The sequence below is a fragment of the Crocodylus siamensis genome, chromosome 7 (genome assembly GCF_052110815.1).
Source record: "Crocodylus siamensis isolate JL-2025a chromosome 7, ASM5211081v1, whole genome shotgun sequence".
Lineage (NCBI taxonomy): Eukaryota > Metazoa > Chordata > Crocodylia > Crocodylidae > Crocodylus > Crocodylus siamensis.
In genome coordinates this window covers 5,713,512-5,740,182 of record NC_143401.1, presented here as the reverse complement: position 1 = coordinate 5,740,182, position 26,671 = coordinate 5,713,512, and the positions used below count along the sequence as shown (strand labels likewise).

The window sequence follows — 26,671 nt, the reverse complement described above, 5'->3', positions numbered from 1 at the left end:
TTGTGTTTTCTTTTCTTTTTTTTTTTAAATCACCACCACCATTACGACAGAGGCTGAGGAGCACTGACTCCACCACTAATTTGATGACATAGTTTGATTCCAGATTCACATTTTCAGGTGCCAAGAGTCCAGAAAACAGCCATGATAACTTCAGCCTGTGTTTAATGTTTCTTTCTACTGAACACAGCAGTGACCGTTGGCATCTTTGAAGCGTAATCGCATCTTAGGTCGGTATTTCTCAAGGTAAAGCAGCTGTTTGGAATTGAAAGCTCCCCTCCTTTTCCTAAAACAAACAGAATGAAGGCTATATATCAATTGCAAGAGTATTGGTTTGGTTATTGTGTACATCTCAAAGTAGATTAGCTGTTCTGAGAACTAGAAAGCTTTTTCAAACCCACACAATCAACACTGGGCTTGCTTCTTTGTCCACTGCTGCCTCTAGGAAGGGTAAACCAGACCCGGCCATGGGACTGGGGATCTAGGCACCGGTGTTAGTCAGGTCTGTGGCCATAAAATGCTTCCCCTCTTCACTGAACTGACTTTGGATCACGAGAGTTAGGCTTCTCTGGAGTCCACTGCTCTTTCATCACAAAGTTCACCCTCAGAAGGTTCATATGATGCCCTGCATATATAACACTAGCTAAGTGAGGACAAGTCAACCAGATACAAATATATGAAGGGTGCTAATAAAGAGAGGGATTTAGTATCAAATGAAAGGCATAACAGAGAGAAATGCAAAGGGAAAATTCAGAAGGCTCAAAACCCTGTTAACAGCAACATGGTTTGGGAGAGGGAAGGCAGACTTTTGGATTCCAACAGCCGCACGAACTGCCTTTTTGTGACATTGTTATGCAGCATCTTCCTACCTGCTGGGCTTCATATTAAGCTCTAGCATTATCACTAAAATAACAGGACTTTGCACTCTCTCCTCCAACCAGCACTTTTGCTATTTTGCAGGTGGAATGGCTGCCAACATTTCCACACACAATGCCTTCATGAATCCCAATCTTTGAGCCCCTGCTGTAGATCATATTGTTTGGCCCGTGAGCTGAAGGATATCATGCTGCTAGGGCACTCAGCCAGACTACATTTTCTTTTGATTCATTAGTAATTTGTCAGTGTCCAGCCAAAGCAGGAATTTTATTAACTGATCCTGTAAATTCTCTTTTGTTAGCATTTTAACTTTGAGCCCAAGTGCTTTGGGTCACAAAGCAGTGACTTCATGCATAAGTGAAAGTAGACAGTTGGCTTTTTCCTTGGCTTTCCAAGCCCAGAAGGGTGCAAAACCTGGCATTGACGTTGATATTGTGTCCAGCACTGGCAGGACACAGTTATGAGAAAACTATGAGAAATTTAACAAGCTTTGCTGCATGTGTGCTTTGCTCAAAGCAAATATAAAATTCCCTAGACAGACAGGGTGGGAGGGAAGGAGAAAGTGCTTGCGGGTTTGTTAATTATACTTACTGCCTTATAAATTGAACTGCATCCTCATACTTCATTCCACATTCAATGAGAGCAAGTGCAACCAGGACAGGGGCCCTGTGGGGTAAAATCAATATTTATGTAAATAAGGCCTAGAAAAGCAATATATTGAACCCCTCAAAAAAGATCAAATTAGTCTATAAACAAACAGCTTAAGTAGCTTGTCTTTAACTCTTTTATCTAGAAAGACAGACATTTGCCTGCTGTGCATTTAATATAAAACTCCTTTCAGCAGACTGCTCTGCTTCCAGCACCAAAAATCAATGGCTTCTTAGTGTTTGGCATGAAACAGTACTGCCAGATTTTTATACTTTATCATTTCACTGTAGGATAATTTTGAACTCTGCCAATCACAAAGTTGTGGAGGACTTTGGCATGTTGAACTTTGCATTATATACCAGAGGTTCAGTTCCATATAGGCTGAAGAGATGAAGCACTTTTAAAATGACAACTTTGAAATCAGTTCCTTTTTGCTAAGTTACAGGAGGCTCTGAAGGGCTGAGGGGTAATGGAGTAATATTTTTCACCTTGACGTCACCATTTTGAATTTAGTCCAGTCAAATATAGGGAGCATGGGGATGGCATTTCAGGGAAGCTTTGTGAAATGAGGTGCTGGTCCCAGTTCACTTCCTGCTAGACAACTGCTCATAGCACTCAGCATAACTGCGTGATTTAGGCACTGGTGATGGCAAAGCAGTCAAAGATTAAACAGGTGCTGGCAATTGTACTGTGCCGAATAGCCCTTTGAGCTAATCAAGAACACAGATCAGCAACTTGAGCAGGCAGAACAGCTTGCATTAGGCACTGCCGGCCTGCACCTGGATACAGAGAGGACTTTGGTTTTCATGGCTATCAGTTCGAAGCCTCACACGCATTACATTTATTTTAAAATGGCACTAAAAAGATTGCACCTGAAATGTGACTTCCTATCACCATATACAGGCATGCAAACAGGGGCATCCTGTATGGTAACAGAGAGCAGGGTTTCACAAGACATCAGCGGATCCCATGGCGGCTGGCGCTGTGCATCTCTCCCCTGCAGTATAAGGGTATGTATGGAGCTTGTGTGGACAAGCCAGGAACAACACAAAGGTAGCAAAACCACACCAGCATCAACACTGGCTGAGGCAGTGTTAAAGTTGGAGCTGTTTTTCTATATCTGTATGGCTCCGTAAGTACTGTATCATATTGTCCACAAATAACAAGTCAGAACATACCAGCTACCGCCCTGCTCCCTTCTGAAATAGCTCCAAAATGTATACATGTGACCCATACCCTAAGAAAAACTACTCCACGTTAGTTCAAGCCTCAACAACATGAACCCATATTCTGTATGGAATATGTACAAAATACAGTGATAACAGCAGATGCCAAACTCCTGGCTTCCTTTGGCCTAATGTAATACAAGAAAAAAAATCACTCGATTAAGTCACAACATGTGGCCACCTGATCAAAAAAATAAGTCACAGATAAATAAAAAATAAAAAAAATGAGTTAACTGCCCTGTTTTCACACTTGGGTTTTTTTCCCTTCCAAAGGTATTCACATTGATGCAGGAATTCACTTCTGTACTTCCAAGTGAACCCTTTCTTTAAGGTGCTTTTAAGTGGATTAAAAGAAAGACAAAAACAGAAAAGAAAAAACATGCTTTTCTGTCAACCCAAGAGCTGAAAAACTGTTCAAAGTAGTAGTTTAGGACCTGTGCATTAAACTAAAAGTGCTGATTTTTAGATATTTTGTATAACGGTATTTCAATCAATGCCCTTGAGCAGTTTGATAGCAAAAAAAAAAATCCAATCTTCTAAAACTCTTTATAGCATCTCTAACTCTCCCCAAAGCCAACAGAACAGTCATTCTGAATGTTCCCCCAGAACACAGAACTTGGTTTTACTCCATTTTCCACATATATAGTTAGAAGTACAAGAGGATTTTTTTAGCAGAAAGATGCAGGGTATTTTTAACAAGTGCATTCTCAAGCGTGGGGAGGGAAGGAACTGTAGTTGAATAATACCACTGCATCGGGGGGGGGGGGACAACAATTCTCTCAGTAAAATAAACTAACTGGAAAACTAAACTAGCAGAAGGCTTACCTTCCCAGCCCTGCAACACAGTGCACAGCAACACAGCATCCAGGCTCTTCACGAAATTTGGTTTTCAATAGATTTAGCCAGTCATCAACTATCTGATTTGGAGGTGGCGCTCCATCATCAAATGGCCAGTCCTTTGTGGAAAGAAAGCACAATAGTTCTTACTTTAAGGCATCACTGATGCAGTAATATGGACTGTTTCACTGATCCACCAACAGCTGTCCTAATTAGAAGGGGAAGATTTGATATCCATATATTACGCAGTTGCTATTAATGTACATAGAACTCAGGGTATAGCCTCAATACAGTAATACAATGCTAAATAAATTAAATCCACTTTATCAACCTTTTCAATTAAATGTTAGCGAAAATCAAACAACTAGACTTGTCTAGTGGCAATTACTGACTGAGTCCTCAGTTTTTGCATGGACCTGGCTGAAAAAGTAAACACCTGTCTTTTTAACATCTTTCTGCGCTTGTACTCATTAGACGAGTCAGTAGAAACTATAATTAAATCTATACGGACTATTGCTTAAAAACCCACCACTGCAAAATACAGTTTATGCTGCTGCTTCTATATGGACAAAGAAGTGCATCATACCTATTCCAGTGGAGCAGCCTGTCCAGCTGCGATGCATGGCATCTCAAGGGGAAAAGACAGTCATACCTATTTATTTACTGCTATTTCAAACACATACTCATAAGCAAAATACAGTACTTCAAAAAAGATAAAAGTGAATAATTGAGTGACATTTTCTGTCTTTTTCTCCTACTCATGAAAAAGGTTGCCTAAGCCCTGCTGCATAATAGAGATGGCTGGAAGTTTAAATTACATGCAAAGAGGAAATGATTTTTCAAGACTTCCATTTTCCCTAGGCCATTATCCCTCTTGGAATCTGTGCTTTTGTGTAGAGTACTGAACATCCTAAAATTACTCCCTGAGACTGAATACAAGGCAGCATAGGTTTTATTCTCCCCTTAGAAACTGCCAGTGCTGTAGAAACAGCACAATTAGGTGTGTGGGGTGAAAATAATGCCTAGCTCTTTCATACCCCTTTCATCCATGGTTCTCAAAGTGGTTTAAAAGGAGGCAAGGATCACAGGTACCACATTATTCAAACAGCCCATCTCTCAAGTGATAAGGATCTGTCTTGAAAGCAGTCTAAGCTAGGAGAACAGCAGGCACTACCCAATACCTTGAGGGAAGACAGCATGAAGTGACAGTCCTTAAGACTCCTGGAGTTGGGAAAGGGCATGCCGAAGCCCCGGAGAAGAACAAGGAAACTACTGGGCTCTTAATTTTGAAATGCACTTAGTACTGCCCTGACATTTCCTGTACACCCCATTAGACAGGATGGCATGTTATCAGGGTAGAAGCTGTCATCTGCTTATCACGCTTCCACGAATAGCCTTGTAGTACCACTATTAAGACTGTCAGTATTTCAACTGTAAACCCCATTTTTCAAGGGTTAACAGCTGTAAAAATGTGCTCTTGGAAAAAAAAGTAATACAAAATACATCAGTTCACAAGCAACCTTCAAATATTGCAGTTTTGAAGCTACTAAAGGTGCAAGTCAACTGTTGCTAGAGCCAGCAAAACTGAAGGCTTCATTTCTCAAACAATTCTGCAGGGAAGTAATCCAGAACACATGGCTACCTTTCCTGAACCTCAAAGGTCCTGAGTGCTGCTTTTTAAATCCAGCTAGAACTGAAGGTACTTGGCACCCAGCAGGATTGGCCCTTTACTGATTAAAGAAATGCTGCAGAAGATCATGGAGGGAACTCCCTTGCACTTTCCCAGTTATCATCACTCCACATGTTTCTACCACACTTGCAGTACTATTTAATCCCAAACAGACACATGAATCTCTCTGTTCATACAGGATCAGCCTTGTTTTTGGGAGCAAACTCACTGGTTCTCACAGAAACAGGAGCGACTCATTACTGAAAGTGTTGAAGAACAGAATTCATCCTTAATTCTTGATGTCCTTCCTTTGAGTTCATCTCAACTCCTTTCCACTGCTAAGGTTACTGTGTACATGAAATTATTATTTTGATCCAGCCCATTCACTCCATTTGTGATCATTTGATTCTATTACACATCTTTGTGCTTGTCTGAATTGTTCGGCACTCTCTGCAGGTATGTCATGGCAGAGTATCGCACCAGTTGGCTCTATACATTTTCCCAAGGTGCATTGTGGGATACCTACCAGAGACTATAGGAATTCTGAGCAGGGAAGGAGAGGAGTCCAACTCCTTTTCCGACATCCATTACTTTGAGGCACTGTCAGGCAGCACAGAAGACAAACTGCTGAGCACCGTGATCACAAGTCAATACAAACTGGATGATACAGTTGCATTTAATGCACATCCATCCAAATGCAGGGGATGGGTACGGCTCTCCAAGTGCCACCTGGCTTTTGATACCATGGTAAAACAGCTAATAAAAGAGGAGGAGCAGGAGAATGATATTAAATACTGTTCAGAAGTACCTGGTTATCTGAAGCAGCTTTATTCAGGGAAGTGCTACTTCTGGGCTTGGTTAACTAACAGTGACAATAAAAAACTGGGACAACTAGCAGTAGAAGCAGACCCCTGTCATGACTATGGAAAGCACATCTCACAAGGAAAGGCTTAAAGAACTAGAGTTATTTGGTCTGGCAAAGAAAAGACCAAGGAAGAATTTGACAACCTCAAGCACAAATATAAAGAGCAAAAAGAAGGGCTTTTCTCAGCAGCTCTGGGACAAGATTAGGAGCAATGGACCCAAGCTGCATCAGAGGAAATTTAAATTGGGGATTAGGAAGAACTTTCTGATGATGAGGGTGGTCAAGCATTGCAACAGGCTACCTCAAAAAACTGTGCAATATCCATCCCTTGAAATATTCAAGAGCAGGTTGGACAGATACTTAGGGTAGATTAGTCAGGGATGATCCTGCACTGAGAAGAAAGCAGAACTAGATGACCTTGTGAGGTCCCTTCCAGCCCTACTTTCTTTATAGATTTCACAGACATTAGGGCTGGAAGGGACCTCGGAAGATCTTTGAGTCCAGCCTCCTGCCCCAGGGGCAGGAAGTCAGCTGGGGTCATAGGACCCTAGTAAGATAAACATCCAAATGTCTCTTGAAGGCTTTCAAAGTAGGTGCTTGAACCACATCTGGCGACAGTCTTTTCCAGACCTTGGAGGCTTGGACAGGAAAGAAGTTCTTCCTTATGTCCAGCCTGAAACACTCATGGAAGAGTTTGTGACCGTTTGATCTTGTCATCCCTTGGGGTGCTCTGGTGAACAGACGTTCCCCCAGATCCTGGTGAGCACCCCTCAAACTTACAGGGGTTTATAATATTATAATCCCCTTATAATCTTATAATTCTAGGTTTCTGGAACTGGTGCAGCACTTTCCTGAGCTGCTGAACACCAAGAGAACACTCCTTAGCACAGATGTGTGTTGCCATCAGTATCTGGAAGCTTGTTACTCAAACTACCAGTGGATAAATTCAAACTATTTGGGTACTGGTAGATCAACTGCTAGAGCTGTTGTCACAGCTAGCTGCAATGCTATGAAAAGCACGCTGTCAGACTACATCAAACTTGCCAAGGCACGAGAATTTGCTGCTTGCTTCACTTAGATGTAGTACCCAAAATGTAGTGGGCTGCTGATGGGATATGCTAGGCCAAAGATTAACAGAAAGGGGCATTTCTCCATGATGCTGCAGCACTTGATGGATTATTGTGGAAGAGTCACTGAAATGGATGCAGGATAAGCTGGAGAGGTCTCCAATGCCAAAATGTTTAGAAACATATGCCTAATGGCTGGAATGAGCAATGGGGTATTTGCCTCCCATGGACATTAACAGCTTACAAGTCTTCCTGTTGTTCTAGAAAACCCATCTTACCTTCTGACTCTGCAGCTGATGAAACTTTTCAGGAAAAAAAAGACAGACATGCTTTAACTTTACCTTGAATAGCTATGGGCATCTATGGAGCACGGACAGGAAATGGGGCTTTCTGAATTGTCAGAGATGATGGTCCTGCAAAATGTCCTTACTAGTGAAGAAAGAGTCAGGAATGTATTGTGCACCTCAACTAAGTTTGGGGATCAAGGTCACACTCAGGAAAGATGTGATATCACCTCTCTTTATGCAGGCCATGGTGGAAACAAGGAAAACGAGAAATTAAAAGAAGAACAGATGGGGGGCGGGTGGGAATCACAAGGTTTGCCTTCCTCCCCCATCCGACTGGCAAGGGCTGTGGAAGTCTCTACTTTCCTCCACTACCTTGAAGCATGTTCTTGACTTTTATTTTCAAAAAGTGCTCTGTGGCTGTGGTGCTTGCAAGTAAAGGGCTAGAGGAGATGGCTTCTATTACTCGCTGAAAATGCAGGGGATTGGAACTGAAGGCCTTGGAGGCACCTTCCAGTCCCGTGTTTTAAATTCCTATTGCACCATATCAGTGCAAGGGTTTCTTTCCAGTAGCTCTGGAATGTCATTTCCATCTTCTCACTCTGGGCCCCTCCAGAGATGGTAAGATTTTCTCTAGATTACTTCTCCTTCCATGCCTTTGCAGCAAAGGAAGGGAGGTTGGCTGGCCATGCTCGTTTTAGATCAGTGGCGAGATAATGATTACATCTGCATGTCTGTGGGCTGGCCTTGGGCTTGGGGATGTTACTGAAAGGAGAGTTCCCTGGAGACTCAAATAGGTCTTGCTCAAGACAACAATAGGCAAATCAGGAAGATCTAAGGACTGGTATTTAGCAAAATCGCAGCCCTTCACAACTGGGAACGCAACAGGCATACCAAAATGGAGTGCAATTTTGTCTCAAGATCTCTTCTGACAGTGACAGACTAGCAAAAAACATCATAATGCAGGATGAATTGTTGCAGTAATTATTTTAAAGCTATATACCTTAAAAATTGCCAAGCATTTTTCACATCCGTAGCCAATTTGAGTCACTTTCCCCATAAAGGGTCAGCTTTCCTAAAGGCAGAGCACATTACTGAAACAATGAGCTAGTTTTTTATTGTTGTTTCAGTGACTTCTGTCCTGTATCTGCCACTAAAACAAGCATGCATGCCAAATAACATACCTGATTTTAAAAGCTGCAGTGCCAGTATCTTAATGGCGGGGGGAGGGCGGGGGAAGAAGGGAGGTGAATGGACGTGATGGGTGGATGATACAGGTAGAAGATGGGTATAGGATCTGATAAAACTATTAAAGTAAGTGTCTTGTGTGGATGCCATTTTGAGTACAATGGAGAAGACAGAGGGTTAAGTGCTGTTTCAAGAAAATCTCTTCACTTTGCCCAACACGGGGTTGAGCTGTTGGTTCACAGAAAAAACAACTTTATATTATTCTATGGTACAGCACATAATACTCAGACAGAGAGCTCCTTGCATGGCATTTTCAGGCTGGCTGCTGGCAGATCTCCTCTACCATGGTTTCAATATGGCCAGCTACCATGAGATTCATATGTTCAACCTGAAAGATTTGGATATTGAAGTTCTGGGCTGCCCTGAGAGCTCTCTTCCTGGTTGGAACCCATGGTATACACGGGGTCACGGGCACTTAAAAGTGCTCCTTGTATTAACTTTGAAGCTTTGAGAACAGCTTGTGTCACACACAGCTCTCTTGCCCATTGGTGACACCGAACCATTACCAGAAGTTCTGGTCTCCTACCATCAGGTACTTCTGGTAGGAATAGTTTGCTTTGACTTAGCATTGCTTTCATTTGTGCCAACAGAAGCTTGTCACTGGGATACCTACATTCCAGTGACTACTTCACATGGAACCAAACATATAGCTTTTTGGAGGCAATCAAATCCAGTACCTCTTAAAGGGTCTGTGCCTATACAGTAGGTAAATCCGCTACTACCAAGCATCTGAAAGGGGAGCTTTCTGGCTGTCCACCAACATTTAAATCCAGGAAATGTGATTCTGGAGCAAGGTACAAAGACAGCTGACCCAGGTATGCAACGCTGCTCTGCAGGGTTGGTTGGCATCCTTTTGTCTATGAAACAGTGGATGTTGCAGCCTGTGACCTGTTTACAGCATCTCATGCGACTGAATGGTCCAATCCAAGATCTGCACGATCTGTGGCAGTGGTTGTAAGTACTTGTACATGCCATGGTTGGGAGCTTTGGGAGCAGCTTGCATTCTACAGACTCTTTTCTGTTCAAGTTGTTGGAGCCAGTTCCTGTTGTGGACGTTGACACCTTGGTGGAGATGATGATGCCATCTGTTCCAATCGCTTGCCAAGGTTTCCCATTGATCAGGATCAATTTCAAATCTGGCCTTCATATCTGGCTCACATGAGTCTTTTAGCAAAGCTTGGGACGTCCTGAGGGCAAGGTACAAACACAGCATGACCCAGGTATGCAACACTGCTCTGTGGGGCAGTAGTTAGAGAACGGCCAGGATCCAAAGAGCTACAGATGTGTGCACATGAATCTGAAAATGAACAAGCTTGCCCTGGAGTTGGGTTATTTCTGTTCCAAGAGGAATTATTTAGCATAATTTAAGATGCCAAATAATTCATCTAAAAAACTGAGGATGCATGGCTGAAAGGTATTCTAAGCAACTAACTACTATGAATAGGGATAGTACCTTGGAATAATAAGACCCTTACAAACCATCTAAGACCATGAAAATCTGATATGAACCCCAAACATATTATCTATACCAGCCTCCTATTGTCTAATCTCCTGGTTGCATGAACTTGGTTTGAACTAGTAGGACTAGTAAGCAAGGCACATTAATTCTGCAATTCCCCTGTATTCTCGCTATGGCACCTGTCAAGGTAACTTCCACATCCCACCCACCCTGCTGTCCTGACTAGTATTTTATTCTGTATCATAAAATGAAAGACTTTGCTAAAATTCTCTCCATTTCAGGGGTTTCACTATGCTTTTGCCCTCAGCAGGTTTCAAACAAAAGATGCTAATCTCCATCAGGCTACGTTTTTAATCTTCATTATTCTGTAAACAAATATTAGCTTTAAATAGTAATGTGTCTCATTTTCTCAGCCAGCTGGTAACTCAGCCCCATTTCTGAGTGGTGACAGCAGCTTTTTTTTCAGAAAGTATTTCAAGAGGAAGTGGGGGAAGCTGGGTAGAGAGGTCACACTACTGACTAGCCAAGCTCACTTTCAAATTCCAAAACACCACAGCAATATACTAAGTTACGAAGACACCATCATAACTGGGATCATCTGGATCAGGCATGACATTAGCAGCAAATCTTTTCTTTCATGTCCTGTTTTGTTACCCTTGCCAGATGTCTAGTGGATTTTTTCCCTATGCCGTTTTGCTTTCGTATAACAACAGCATGCTAGGAGCAATTAATGCATATTGAATGCGCAGAGAAAGTCCTGGTACAGATGGTTGTCTTTGGAAATACTGGATCTTCCACCCTGGTGACCTTCAAGATACCTCTTGATGCCCATCTTGCTAGGGTCATCTGATCCCAGCAATCTTCCTGCCCAAGCGCAAGAGGGCTGGACCCGATGATCTGTAAGGTCCCCCCAGCCCCTAACAAGTATAAAACTATGGATGCCCAAAACCAAGGTAGTCTACTTGTCGGTACTGTCCTAGAACCACAAACCCTGACCAAACTATGCAAGGGTAACCTCCAGCCAAGGATGCCCAGGACAATCATCAGAGGAACGCAGTCTCCGATTCTCTGCAAATTCATGCACCAGATGTTCCAGGAAAGAAGCTTCCAGGCTGCACGATATGCCCTCCAATCCTGTATGGAGTGTAAACCTCTACGTTATACCTCTCCAATTAAAATAAACAGTACAGGAGACTTTGTCAGAAATTTCAAGAATGACGATGCAGTATAGAAATTATCCAACAAATATATGTTCCACCAAATTTGCTGAACACTCTTTAAAACAGCTAGCGTCTCTGGTCACGAAGATGTGAGAGCCCATAGAAAGCAGAGCAGCTATAATGGGTAGCCAATGTGCATATATTAAATCTTCATTTTTCAGCCTGCTACAACTATTCATAACACTGACTAGAAAACCACTGCCTTCAATCTCCATATGGGCACAGAGCTCATGAAAAAACACATCTACCAATACTAGATACTACTATCTTTGTGTCACTAACTTTTAGCCAGAGTTACGGAATTATACCTGCTGAATAAGGGATGGCAGAAGCCAGTAGCTTCACTGAATTTATCACCGTGACCACTAATATCTTGCAACAAGTCAGATCCCTCACAACATTGTTGTTTTGTGCTAGTACAAATCTACAGCATGAAATATAGCCATATGTTAAACCATGACTGCCTGGAGTTTATGTCTGAAATTCATTTCAAATGTCAGCTTAGCAATATGGCTGGTTTTTAAATCTCATTAGTACCCATACAAAACTGACATAAGAAATGAAAGATCTCTTTTATGCAAAACAAATAACCCGTCTGTGCATCTTAACCACGTTTGGAAGGTCCTATTTTTAGAAGGCAGAACCAAGTTCAAGCTTCCTTCCGAGGCATCCTGAGGCAATGCCACTTATTATATGGGTGCTGGTTCCATGAACAAGACAGACACCTAAATCACATCACAACTGCTTGCTACCTGGTTCATCCCAACCAGTCTGCCAGTTCTAAAGTGAACCAGACTCAAATCAGTAACCAAGTGATCAAAGCTTTTCCCAAAGCACCCAGACCTCTAAGAACAGGAACTTCTAACTAGGGCAACTAGCTGTAGCAACAAAACCCAAATACCTCCTCTGATGCATTTCAAAGTTACAAAGAATCTACTGAACAAAAAAAAAAAAAAATCTCAAGGTGAACTCCCCATTGATCCATAAGAAAGACTGCTGTTGGTCATCCTGGAAGAAGCTATGTTATTATCAGGCACAAGCATGAATGCCAAGCAACACTGAGAAATCAGATCTATATCTAATGATTTTTCAGTTTAGAAAGAATTTTAAAAGAGACTCACTAGAACCTGGATTCCTTCTTTTTCAACAGGAGCTTGATCATATGTGGCATCACAAACTCGCACCAAGGTTGTCACTCCATATTTCTTAAGCTCCTTTAAGAACAAAGAAAACGTGTGAATATGCTGCCGGAAGAAAAAAAATTAAAGCCTTTTCTCAATCGTTACAAAGCCAAACACATACACCAGTCTGAACCCACGATATTGCAATTGCTCTGCAGTTCCAAGGAGACTAGATAATTGAGGAGTGAGGACCAATTTGAAAAGACAGTGTCTCATCCATTGTACAACTGGGACAATGTGGTCTTGACAATGATATATGGCCAAAGATTAAAAGTGTGGTGGTAAATGTGAAATCTCTTTGGCACTCTCCCGAGGGACAAGGTGAGTGTGGAAGAACTGCCTCAAAGTCAAGCACATGCTATAGCACAATTAAAATAGCTACTTATGCCCTACACATGGATTCTGCTTTTTCTCTTTAAATAGAAACATAAAGCTGTTTGCCTCAGCCACTGTTGACATTTTGAGGCAAGGAGGAACAGAACACACACGGAGCCATACTCTTGCTTCCTTGTAATGAACTATAAGTAGCACATTGTGCTAGATAAATAATCAGAAGATCACACAAAAGCTGCACCAGCTCACTTTGAAAGTTCAGGCAGCAAGCAGAATTTCCTCCAGTGTTTAGACTGTGAAATACTCTACAACTTTATTTCTAGCTATAACACATTGCCTATTTCAGACTCTGGGGCTCCTGGACAAAAGAGAAATATAATCCATAACACTTAGATGAAAAAAATTAAAGATGATGGCAGAATCAGGATTTCAGGCCAAATTAACCATTAACATCTGAGCAGACTGTTGGCAGGGAAGTTAAACAGATAGCAGCAGTCAGAATCAGATAAAGGATCTCAGCGAAATGAAAGAAAAGGTATTTTTTCAAATAAAAGGTGCACTTTTTAAAATGGCCTGCATCTTACAGTAAAAAGCTCGTATATGTACCATAATGCAGAGGTTCCCAACCACTGGGCCACAAAGGGTTGGCTGCAGGGTCACGCCACAAGCCCCCCGCTCAGCCCCGCATCTGTCCGCCCAAGTGAGCGGCTTCCACTGCCGGAAGTCACAGCCCCAGGAGGGAGGCAACCGGCTCCATGCGCTCTGTCCCACTCCTATGCTGGTCCACAGAAAAAAAAAAAAGGTTGGGAACCACTGCCATAGAGGTATCTATATTTGATGTTTTATTGTTTCCTTAAATTGAAAGTCAGAAAATTTGGATGCATCTTAAATTCAGCATCTTATATTCAACTGACTATAAGGGCCACAAAGATGCACACAAGTGCGTGTTACAGATTCCTTAAGAGACTTATGCAAGCTGGAATGCAGCAATACACCATTCCAGACCTTCTCTGGTAATCCCATCTGTTTCAACAAAAGTTAAGATTCCATTTCTTAAGAAGTATTTAAGCCCTTATGGTATCAGTGACAATATTTTAGACATTACCCAGCTCCCAGAGCAAGTGCCTCCATTCATCTCAAGTCTAAAGAGATAGTAATGACATTTTAAACTTTATCTCATACCTGAAATATCCAATTAATCTGGGACCGACTCAGAATTTGAGAAAACTGCTGTTTTAGAAGTTAGATACTAATGCTATTCCTGCATGGAATCCTAGTCCCAGGATCAAACAGGATCATAAACACTTGTGATCTTGTTTACTACTGATTAACAACCAGAAGATGAACCCATGGGTCTTTGTGGGTACAGCTCTGAAGTAGTTCATGAGAAAACAGGAATTAGTTTCTCTCTTTGGAACAGCAGCAGAGACAACATATTTAATACCTTTGAAGTTGTGAAAGGGAAGACTGAAGAAGGACACATCTAAGCTCCAGAAGGAAGCTCTGAACCTCTCTTAATGAAAGAAAGCAAGACTCTTAAGAAAGGAAATCGCCAGACTTCCCTGCTGCTGATCAAGAGACCTTTAAACAGTTTAAATGAAACAAAATACCTGCTGCTTGAAGCTTTTTAAGTGTAGCAGCTATCTGATCTCACTGAGGGTGGACCCGCAAGATGATTCTGGTGCCATTATGGGAATTTCAACATGCAAGAAATGGAAAAACATGCCACATTATGCGGTCACCTTACCTCTGTGAACTTGTTGAGGGTAGCATTGGTTGGGTTGTGAGTGATCAAGAAACGCATATTCTCATAGGTGATCTCCACTGGAGCTGGACGGTTCATAATGGCAAATAATTTTTTTTTCGTGAGGGGCACACAAAAAAAAAATTAAAAAAAAAAAATCAATAACCTTTGAAAGGTTTCACAGCAGAAAACATTAAAAAAAGATGAAAGCTTGCTTTTGACTTGTTTGCTCTTAAAAACTTCACTTCAGGAAAAGCAGGTTTGCTTTTGAATCCACTTGAATTCAACTTAGGCTTCAATTACCGCGGGTGGTATCCTTCAGACTCCAAAAACTCCGACTACATGCAAGACTAGGCAGCCTGTACTACATTTAGGCACTGGTGAGGCAAACAAAGTAAGGGCAGATCTTCTCTCCACTTTTTCTTCTTGATGTTTAGTTTTGCTAGAGTCAGTAAAAGGAATATGCTTCCAATATGCAGGAGATATCCCATATATTTGAGGGTGACTGCTGCGTCCGGAGTCTTCAAGGCAAGGTAGTTATGGCACGGTAGAGCCCCCCCCACGCCCAGCTCACTTGTCGGCCAGGGTGCTGTGCTGGGCCTGGCAGAAGTCTGCCCTAACGCTCAGAATCGCCATAAATGTGCAACGTCTATTCCAACAGAACACCTAAAGAGAAGGGGTGGGAAAAAATGTATGAGAGGGATTGCTGCTTTCAAACCAGAAGTCTCCTGAATAGCGTATCCAGAATCTTAAGCAGTTTACTGTGATAAGCTTTAAACAAAGACTATTTTTTGAAAGTAGCTTGATGTACACTTAATCACATCTTTTATGATAATGTGGAGTGGCATCCTGGTGTTATGTACTATCAACTTTTTGATGAACTGAGATTTTGTAGAATATTTGTCATCCATCATGCTGATAGCCAGATAATACTGAACTCCAGAACTAGAGAGGAAACATCATCATACAGCCTTCTGTAGCTCATAATTAAACATTTACAACTGAAAGCAGCAGACTATTCACCACAGCTAAATAGCTGTAAATCAATCCATTACCTTTCATGAGCTACTTATGGACATTTGGGCTCAACACAAAATGGCTAGATAAGCAGTGTCTCATTAAGATCGCCACCTGCCTCAAGTAAAAATAAATGGCAGAGGAAGCCAGCAAAATGAAAACAGCGTGACTAATGCTTTGTAAAGTACTACGGTCAGGACAAGCAACAGAAGACCAGGAAATTCCAGCCCTACTTTAAGATCAACTTTGATCTTACCAAAGTTACAACATTCATCAGTTCAGGAGGAAAAGCATGGGATTATCAAGACAGATCTGAAAGTGCCACCTGCTGTTAAGGTTGCCCAATACTTCTAAGACCATTTTGCTGGATCCTTACAAAACTTTGCCAAACTATTTCAGCTGGAGCTTTCTTTGCCATGTATCTGCCTCTTCTTGAATATTTTGGGAAAGGAGGTAATTTTAGCTAACAGTTCAGTTGCGGTGGAGTATGAAATTAAGTAATCACAAAAAACCTGTTTCGTTCAAGTTTTTTCCACCTTCTTGTTGACAACAACCGCTACTACCTCCATACTTCTGAAGCAGGGGCTTGACAGTTTGCAAAGAGGGCTGCTTTTTTCTTAGTTTTGGTCAGGGGTGAGATGTGCCTTTTGCCACCTTTGTGAAAATCTGCCCAATGGAGGCCACTTGACAAGGCTACCTAAAACTCTCAGTTGACACATGCTTGGTAGAGATTTACTAGAATTGAGCAGCTAAATTTTTGAAGATGCTGTCTGCAGGGAGCACACCCGGCGCTGGCATGCAGAGGTCAAGCAAGATTTTCTCATGTAATTGCTCTCCACTGGGAGCACTGTGGCATCTGCTGAGGGACCTGAGCACAAGAAAACTGCTTTTTCTGTGCTCTCCCTACTGCTCCTGCTGACACGGAAGCAGCCTAGAACAGGAGAAAACAGTCTGAGGTCAAATTTACACTAGAAAAGATCTGTCAGAATGGCTATGCTAGTAAACCCTAGGAATATTAAAAAGATAAAGTATAAGTAGGTACAAAAGTGCTGCTTAACAGTGTGCTTATGGAGTACCTGTGCTAAAATGTGCAGCAGTTGTTTTTTTTAAAAAAGGTAAAAAGGCATCCCTTCTGGATGAACTAAGTCTATGTGTTTATTTATATGTTTTACTTCAAATTTGCCTCTCACTTCCATGTGCTTAGGGAGAGCATGGTCTGACAGTAAAGGGGGGATGATGGAGAGGGAAGGGGCTATAGAGGGAAGACGATGGGCAGAGGGCAAAGGGGTACTTTACCTCCAGACTTATTTTCCCTGCTGTAAGCAGTGGAAAGGAGACAAATTCAAGGTAAACCTCCAATAATTGGATTCTAGAGCTGGAATATTATAAGAAAGCTATAAGTTTTCCATATATAGAATCTGATTACTAGGGGGTTCATCTTATATTCAAGTAAATATAGCACTTCTGCTATTCTGGCTGCTTGAACAAGATCAGCTATACCAGCAAAAGCACTTTATGCTGCCATAACTTCCCTTATACAAGGACTTTCCAAATGAAGACATTCAGAAAAGTCTTATTCCTAAACAATCATGGCTATATCAAGCATCTTAGCCCCGACCTGGCCTAACTTAAAAAAAGGGTAAGATGCCAGATGGAGCCGGAGGACATTTAGGCCAACAGACACATGTGAAAACTAAACCAAAAAACCAGCACTTTAACAAAAGAGGCATCCCAGCAGTTTGACCTAGCTCACCCAATATCTCTACAGATTGCATTCTTCAGTGGGTTTTTTGGTGCTTTTGTCTAATAGCTGATTCAATCAGCTATCAGCTAGAAGTGCCAAAAAAAACCCCTGCTGAAGCACATGATCTATACAGACTTAAAACGAGCCAGGTTCAACTGACACAATGCTTCTTCTGGGCATGTGTTGCGCTTGGTATGGGGGCGCGCTGAACTTAAAATAAAGCACTGTTTTGGTTTATTTTTCACATCTGTAAGCAGCCTTTCCTTCTAGGAACCAGTCCTACAACCAGTATAAAAGGCCACAGAACAGCCACTCAGTAGTGACAACTTTTATTTACCACCTGCCTAAGTCTCCATTTGCAAAAATGGTTAGGATGGATGTAGCAGATGCTCTACCACAGGACATTCAGATGATGGATGTTCAACAGGATGTCCAAAAGATTCATAACAATTTTGCTTTGGAGTCTACAGAAACAGAACAGACTCAACCCCAGCTGAAGCAAGCCATAGCTGGGCCTGCTTGAGATTAAAATGCTACGCAAAAGCAAACAGCATGCCCTTTCCTGCTTCTTTAGGACATGTAAAGGAACCTTTTCTGCAGTGTTTTGAAGAAAGAGAATCAGGTTAGAGCTTTTTTTACAGGATGTTAACAGGATCTTTGGAAACTGTAACAACATCATCACAGCAGACAAATCTGAGCTAGGAGGGCTGCTCTTTGCATTTTGGTTTCCTGTGATGTCATGATGCCCATCCTTCAAGGTTTTGCCAAGGTCACCGCTGAATAAAAGGGAAGACAGCAGTCTACATCTCTAACATAAAACAGCTTTGAATAAAAGTTTTGTTAACTCTCCTCTGGGGATCAAAAAAAAAAAAAGGTGCCAAATGTTCACCTTAGGCAAAGAAATTAGCTTTATATTACTGATAATAGGACAGACCTAACCCAGCAGGATTTATCCTACTATAAAATAATTCCAAACTAGATTCCTCAAGTGGAAGGGGAAAAAAATATAAAAACCAAGAGTACATGAGACAGTATCTCTCATGAGTACATGAGTAACAGTATCTCTTTTTCCTTAAAAAATAAGTCTTCAGTAATGGAGAAATAAATAAGAAATGCAAAATTGGCATGCAGTCACTAAGCTGCGCACTTGAACTAAAAAGATAGTATAACAGGCACAACTCATATAGATTGGAGAAAATCTTGCCGACAAGTTTCCACCAAGCCAAATTCTTTGTACTGTCACAAATTTAAGGAGACCTTCATTTTAAAAGAGTTAAAATTAAATACTGGGACAGTATTTTCTCCATGACACTAGGTAAAGCAGGGGGGTGGGGGGACGACACCACCTGCAGAACAGCAATTATTTCTTTAAAGAGTGGCTTTCGGTACCAAAAATACATTTTAATTAGGTTGCCAGAAGCAAGAACAGAAATGTTTTCAGTAACCTTATCCAACCTTAGTATAATTTTTATTCTAAGTGACTGAAAGTCAGATTTCAAAAGTGAATCCCGGAACACTTATCACTTCAACAGCTACAAAAGTATACCATCATACCTCTCCCAGATGGCAGAGTTTCATCTAAATACCACAATTAGGTCATTCCTCTCATTAGATCATCCAAACCAGTCAAAATGTTGCCTCATACACATTACAGGAATTCAAGACAAACGGATTAGTTACGATGTATTACAGCCTACTACAACTCTGATGGACTTTGTAAGAAACCACTAAAGTTGTTGCATTCAAACATGTATCCAGCCCCTGCCTACCCTGAACAAGAAAGTCCTCTTTCTGCCAGAAACAAGGGCTTTTCCATTTCAGCATACACTGAGAATCAACTGACATCCTCTGGACAGCGATCTAAAGAAGACTTGCATTACAAAGGAGAATTACTAGACTAATTTCCTTACTTTTGAGGACGTCATAAAGCCATATAAAGGAAATACGTGGGTCAGCCCAGCAGTCTGGTGATCATGCAGTAGGAGACCCAAGTTTAGATCTGCAGCACTGTCAGCTAACAGCACTATGAAGGCAGAATAGTTTCTGGAAGAAAGGAATAATGACCCCTTCAGATATTACTCAGTCCAGCTGACTGGTTCTAAAAGACAGAAAACTCATCCAACACTACTGAGAGAGTGGAAGTTGAAGTGACATAGGGTCACTGAGATTACACTTTTTTCTACTTTATAGCAAAATCAAAGTTACTTCTACCCTTTTTTTTTTTTTTTGGCAAAGTAAGCTCTTAATGCATACAAAGCTGGAAGTAAAACCAAGTAAAAGGGAGACGCTATGTTCTACTGAATTGTGTGTGGCACCCAGTCAGGCGCTCCAAGAAGTTCTAGTCCTGGCTCTATAACCCTTCATTGTGTCCAACCACTTATTGCATAACCTTGGGCAAGTCATTTATTCCCAATATCTCAATTTATCACCTTACCACCATCACACTAGAGGTTTATTATAGGATCATAGGCCTGTTTGAATTGTGTGAGCAGTGATTTGAAGATACAAAGCTTTGTATTTAGAAGTCTAAAGAATTATTTCATGCTGTAATCATTTTACAGCATATTTAAAAAGACTAGAACTTAAGTTAAATCGGCATTTCAAAACTATATGGTTGCCTACATGTGCATTACCTCCAAACTGTTACTGGGTTTTCAGTTGTAGCCGTGTTGAGCTAAGGCAGGGGTGGGCAATTATTTCAGGCGGAGGGCCGCTTACTGAGTTTTGGCAAGCCATAGAGGGCCACATGACAGGCAGCCAGGAGCAGATAAGTATTAATTTTTTTAATTTTTTAGGGGCCCCGAAGGCTGGATAGAATGGCCTGCTGGGCCACCTCTTGCCCACAGGCCGCATTTTGCCCACCCCTGAGCTAAGGACACAGGCAGGCAAGGGTTTTTGAGTAGATGTGATCTCTTGTATTAGACCAACTGAGTAGTTGGAGAAAAACTCTTAGCAAGCTTTTGGGTGCAGTCACCCTTCTTCAGGCATAGGAAAAATTCCTTTTTCCTCAGGCAGCCTCTTTTCTACTTTGTTTTCTATCACTGTAATGCAGGCTTGTCCAACATGCATCCTGCCAAGCCATTTTCTGAGGCCCAAGGTCCCTGCTCAGGACAGGTAGGTGGGGGAGGGGAACGGCTCACCTCCGCGGGGCCAGGCTCATCGTGTGAGCCGAGTCCCAATGCCACCACCCCTAGGGCTGCGCGGCGCGGGGCTGTCCCAGCCGCGCCTGACGGGACGATCTGGGGACAGTGCCTGCTTTTACTTCTCTCCGGCTTGGCCCCTTGCCCCTGGTGTCCCACCTGCCTCTGGGGACCTGCCGGGCTCGGCAGCCGCGGGGCAGGAACGGCGCCTGGCGCAGGCAGTCATCAAGGCAGCCTGGGGGGGGCCTTGGCAGGCAGGGTCCTGGTGCGAGCTCTGCATGGCGAGGCGGCAGGAGCCGGTGTCTGCTGGACGCCGTGCTCCAGGCTCACAGCACTGAGGCTGCCGGGGCTGCACGTGCAGGCGGCCAGGCACCACAGTATGCGGGGCCATGCGGGCAGGCGGGCGGATGAGGGGCTGCAGTGCAGCAGCTGCCTCGCTCTGGCCCCCCTCAGACAGCGCTGGCTCATGGGGCTGTGCTGCTCAGGGGATGGGGATGGGGAGCTATTTATTTCTCCCCTTCAGTCTCTGGGGCAGTAGCTGGCTGGATGCAGAATGGGTCCCTCCTGCCCCTGCCTATCAGCAGCTACCACGAACCTCGCAGTAACAGGCAAGTGCAGTAGGGCTGCACAGGCAGGGTGGGTCTCTCTGGCTGAGACCGAGGGTGTTTGAATATGGCTCGCTGGCCCACTGGGTGATAAGAAGTTCATGATCTGGCCGCACATTCAAAAAGGTTGGATACCCCTGCTGTAATGTCTCCCTTTGGCCTTTTCCCCCCATTTTCTTCTCCCTCCCTTCCCTGCTTTACTTTGTCTTTCTAATTTCTACCTATTTACATTCTCACTGACGTCCTGCCACACTTTTAGCTTCTCTCATTCCTTGGAGTCTCAGACCAGCAGAGATTCCCTATGCCTGAAGAAAGGTGACTGTGCCTGAAAGCTTGCTACGAACTTTTTTCCAACTGCTCAGTTGGTCTAATAAAAGATATCACATCTACTCATAGAACCTTGCCTCCAAACTGTTATACACTGTAACAGAATGCAGCAAAACTGATTTTTAAAAATAAGTTACCTAAGTAAGACTAGGAAAAACCCAGTGTCTACCAAGCCAGATCAAAGAGTACCTAAATGCAAATGCATTAAACGTAAATACCTTCCTTCCTGCCAGTTAAGATAGGAACACGCATTTAAAAATGCAGGATGAATGGAGGGGCCATCACAATTGATCAGGATGAAAATATAACCTAGTTCCCACCTTAATGTATTTATACACCTCAAAATAGCAAGCTTAAGAACAGTTTTCAACTGGCTGATCCCTAGCTCTGTAATTTAGTAAAATCAGGAAGGTGAAAGTAGACAGCTATCAAAAAAATACAACTGGATTTTTCTCCTCTGGATAACCATATCAAGAAATTTAACAGAGGGGTGAAAGAAAATGCACCTAAAGCATCAGCACTGCAAAAAATCAGAAACCAGAGTGGAAGAAGAAAAGAGTGATAAGTACAAATATGCTGAGCAACAATTCTTGCATTTGGGAACTTAATTTGGGAGTTAATTACTATTCCAGCTTCTTTTCAACCTAATCAACTGGGAGTGGCTACTAATCAAAACCTGATCCACACAGCAAGTCATAGTGTCATGGCACTAGGCTCAAGCACAGCACCGGTTTGCAAAGTCACAATCCAGTTGCAACCAACAGTTCTGTAACATGGATATAGTTCAGTATGGTGTCATCCCTCCCCTGATAACAGATACGAACTATACCAAGTTACTGCCCAACCTTTCTATTCCTCACACTGACTGATAGGATTAATTTTGCTATTTGGACAACCTTACATATTGATGTGCCCTACAAATTTTGGCCATCTTAACAAGAGTGTCATCTATGTTGAGTTTCATGCAAAAGACTACATAACTTGTTAGAATAAGTTTGTTCGCAAAGTCACAGATAAACTCATGTTAACTACTGAAGTTCCCTTTAGGAAAAAAAAAAAAGCCCACCCAGTGGATTGCTACTTTAAAAAAACAACAGTTAAGCAAGATTCCTGACCTGACAGATAAAGTTGACATATTTATGACTCCCTTAAGGACAACATCAATTGAACTTACAGTTACATTTCCAGGAACTATCTTGCTTACTTATAGATTGATTCCTAATTCAAATACTTCAATTGTGCCAGTCACTTAAACTTCTGTGTTGATCCGACACAAGCTCAGGAAGATATCTACTTCTCAGCAGAACTATCAACAATCATAAAGTGCTCCTGGCCTCCCCAGCCCCCTTCAAAACATACCTTTAAAAGCATTTGCTTTACTACACTGAGGCAGTTAAACAGATTGCAACAGCTGCAGCTTCCCAAGATTGCAAGATACAGATACCTTAAGAAAGGTCACTTGGATCACCTTTCGAAACAACCTATTGCACAGGATGTGAGGCAAAACCTGCTAATTTGTCAGTCAATACTAAAAGATCCCTCAGTGTTTGTGAGACCAGCACTGTGCAATGCAGCTGTTGAACTAGTGTTCCTCTCAGTCAAAATCTAGCTTAATGAAGTAAGTTTGTACTTGTGAGCTGCTGAACTCTGTCCTTTTCCTCTCATGTAAAAATCCTCATGCCCATATTTCACACCTATGTGTTTGCAGTAGGTGCCATGGTGCACAAGGAGTAAGACTTGACTCCCAGAAAAAAATTAATTTGTATATTCATGTTGGAGCCCAACTGTATTTCTTTGGAAATTTCAATTTACTACACTGTATTTTACCTCCTATGCCAGGATAGCCTCAATCCAAGATGAAAGGCTTTACCTCACATGTGGTAGAAGTGAGGACTCTTAATACTGCATAGAGATGGTCTTAAAGTGCCTTTAGGGTCTGTATCTTCTAGACTGTAATGGTGCTTTGTACTGAAAAGAATTTATCACCATGACCCAATCTAGTCAACTTTAAAACAATGGATGAATTTGAGTTTTGAAGGACTTCACTTAATGACAGTTCTCTCTAAGATATGTCATCTCTCTGCATAGCAAAGAGGCTACTAGTTCCACAGTTTCTTGGAAAAAAAAATTCTTAATCTCTGAAGGAAGCTTGTTCATAATGACACGTGCATGCAGATGGGGAGGGGGGTGAGGTCAAGAAATTGTACTGTTCCTCCCTATCCACCCGCCTACGAGTTCCCTCCTGATTTGCTGACAAGTTTGCTGCTGATGACTCATTCGTTTCCTTTCGCTGGACCTAGTCGCACCGTCCTAGGCCTTAAAACAAGGCAGAAAACAGATTGCAGCTTGCATTGGTATGAAAAAATATCCACTGCTGAGACTAAACTCCCAATTTAAAAATACAGCAAGAGAGAATAAAAAATAAAAATAGTGTCAGGAGTTCCAAGACGATGCTTTTCTCTGCGTGGCTCTGTTCTCACAGCGAAACTTCAGTGAATACTGGAATAGCTCATCTTCCCTTCCAGAATTTGGGTGAGGTCAAATAATTTATAACCAACACCAAATACATAGAAGAGAACATCTTAGTAGCTAATCCAGCACTGGGACATGAACAGACACTCAGTTTGAGTTTTCAGGGAAAATTAGGTACATGATTTTGCTAAAGAGAAATGCTGTTTCAATTTGCACTTTTTTAAAGCGGTTTAACCACATCCATCCATACTCAGAACCAGTTCAGAGGGGAGCATCTGAATGCTGCTTAAGTCCTGTCCCCAGTTTATTCCAACTAGGGCTCCTAAAAATAAAAACATCTTAGAAGAGCCCAAACCAATGGTCCACCTAATGAAGAGCAGTAAGGAGTTCAAAATTATCCATATTAGCAATCCCCAGAACTATGTTTAAATTGCAAAAACCCAGTAGTTACCTTTGATATGACTAAATGAAGTTTTGTCGAAGTGTGGGAGCCTGGCGGTTTTAACAGCTCATTACAAAATAAGGATGCTGAGATGTTTGAACTGCATGAAGGGCTGCATTTTGCAGACAGCAAAAGCTCTGTGTCTATGTCCTTTGGCAACACAAAGTGGTATTGCTCTTAAGATGTAAAATGACAAGTCTCTCAAATCAGTGATACTAACTGATCATGTGGACAGGGAGCTTAATGACAGCTTTGCACAATTAAGAAAATTATTCAGAAAAGTCAGAGGAAGAAAAAACTCAGCTCATTTTGATGAGCTTAGGATAACTTTCTAGTACATCTAGAAAATGTAACTGGAAAGAGGAAAGACCTAGAGCCACATTCAATCTAAGACCAGAAACTTCCATTTACAGTTCAGTTAAGCTGAGGAGGCAACTGTTAACACTGAGGATGTGCAACAATAATTATTCTGGCCACAGCCAGACTCTCTATATGACAAGCTGCAAACAATAACACGGTTTGGTATAGAAAGGATGGAAACAAGAGGTGAGGACAGAAGTAGCCAGTCCTCTCTACTCATACAATCAGAATGCACAAATACACATCCAATGAAACTAATGAGAAACCTGTCATGCGCCCCACACCACAATTTAATCACAGAGTTCATTAACCACAAGATTATATGGAAGGCAAAGCTAACTGGGTTTAAATGAAGGATTAGACATAAAAATCAGGATATGTAAACAGTCACGCTTTAGGCCGTAAACTGTTAACTGATGGGGATAGAAAAACCTCCATGCTTGGGATAATTAATTAATTGTGTACTGTAATATTCTTTCCACCCTGCTCTGAAACATCTGGCATTGGTCACTATCAGTCAGGACATTTGCTGAGAGAGATCTCTGGTCTAATCTACCAGTGGCACATTGTGTGTCAAAAAAGAAGTCACCCGATTCTGCAGGTGCTCGCATGCACGTCCGGTGACAGAATCATAGAAAATGAGGGTTGGGAGGGACCTCAGGAGGTCACATCTAGTCCAACCTCCTGCTCAAAGCAGGACTGGTGCCAACTACATCCCAGCCAAAACTTTGTCTAGCCGGGTCTCAAACACCTCCAGGGATGGAGACTCTACCACCTCTGTGTGATCCAGCACTTCACCACCCTCCTACTGAGAAAATACTTCCTAACATCCAACCTCAACCTCCCTTGCTGCAACTTGAGCCCATTGCTCCTTGCTCTGTCATCTGCCCCACTGAGAACAGCCCAGCTCCATCCTCTTTCAAACCCCCGCGGGGAGTTGAAGGCTGCTAGGAAATTCCCTCGAACAATAGTGGTGACACCGAGACTGTGAACCTTCGACAGGCAAATAAGCTGCCAACTTTATCCCGCTAAGACAGGTCATGCCCGCAACTAAAGCTTGGAAATACATAAAGCTGGGCAAAGCTCACAAATAAAATTGCGTAAAGCTCACAAATAACACTGCCCATACATTAAGGTGGGCAAAACTTGCAAATAAAGCATAGAAATACATGAAGGTGGGCAAAGCTGGCACATGAAGCATGGAAATATATAAAGGTGGGCAAAGCTGGCACATGAAGCTTCTCCCCCAGCCGGGCCTAGCACACAACTGACTGCTCACACCCACCCCGCATAATTATTTAAAATAAATAAAAAAGAGCATTATCCCTCAAGTCTGAAGTACCCACGCGAGTCGCCCCCAGGCCCGAGGAGGGGTGGCGCAGGGGAGGCCGGGGACACCGGTGGCGGTGGAGGAAACCCGCCCGCGAGGCCGGAGGCGGGAGCGGCCCCGGCGCCACAGGCCGGGCGGGCGGGCGAAGTCCAGCCGCGCCCCTGGAGGCAGCGTCGGGCGGGCAGGGACAGGTGACGGCGCCCACCTGCCCAGAGTGAACGTGAAGGACAGAGCCTCCTCCACCAACCTAGGCCCCGCTCTCCACCCCGTCCCGTCCCGACCCGTCCCTCCGGACCCCGGCGGCTCACCCCAGGCATCGAGCGCGGCGGCTCCGTGCGAGCGAGCGGGGAGCGAGCTGCCGGCGCCTCCCACGCGGGCCGGCGGGAGGGGCCGGGCCGGGCCGGGCGGGGCGGGGCGGGGGGAGCCGCCCGTGGCGCAGCCCGCGCGGGACACCGCCCCTCCCCCCGCGCCAACGGCTCCGCGCGCGCCGCCCACCCCTCCCCCCGCGCCCCGCCCGGGGCCGCCCGCGGGCCCCGCCGCCCCCCTTCCGCCGCCGCCTGGCTTGGTACGGCCCGCCGCG

The 26,671-nt window shown here is 43.1% G+C and overlaps 1 protein-coding gene across 2 annotated transcripts; it reads right to left on the bottom strand.

The window, feature by feature from the left end:
* On the bottom strand, positions 1-26,671 carry PTP4A2 (protein tyrosine phosphatase 4A2). 2 transcript variants are annotated; one of them, XM_090056826.1, is made up of 6 exons: positions 26,400-26,671; positions 14,658-15,320; positions 12,518-12,610; positions 3,573-3,703; positions 1,465-1,539; positions 1-283 (listed from the first exon to the last, which is right to left on the bottom strand). In XM_090056826.1, exons 2-6 carry the CDS (start codon positions 14,751-14,753, stop codon positions 175-177), a joined length of 504 nt encoding a protein of 167 aa, XP_089912952.1. In that variant the 5' UTR covers positions 14,754-15,320; positions 26,400-26,671; the 3' UTR covers positions 1-174. The 2 variants fall into 2 exon arrangements, with proteins under 2 accessions (XP_089912952.1, XP_089912953.1); XM_090056827.1 differs by lacking the exon at positions 26,400-26,671 and adding an exon at positions 22,662-22,788.

Excerpts from the sequence above, each read along its gene's own strand:
- PTP4A2 (XM_090056826.1), bottom strand. The coding sequence starts at position 14,753 with ATGAACCGTCCAGCTCCAGTGGAGATCACCTATGAGAATATGCGTTTC. Across the intron at positions 3,704-12,517 it reads AAGAAGGAATCCAGGTTCTA|GACTGGCCATTTGATGATGG; the intron begins GTGAGTCTCTTT and ends CTTTCCACAAAG. Across the intron at positions 284-1,464 it reads GCAGTTCAATTTATAAGGCA|GAAAAGGAGGGGAGCTTTCA; the intron begins GTAAGTATAATT and ends TGTTTGTTTTAG.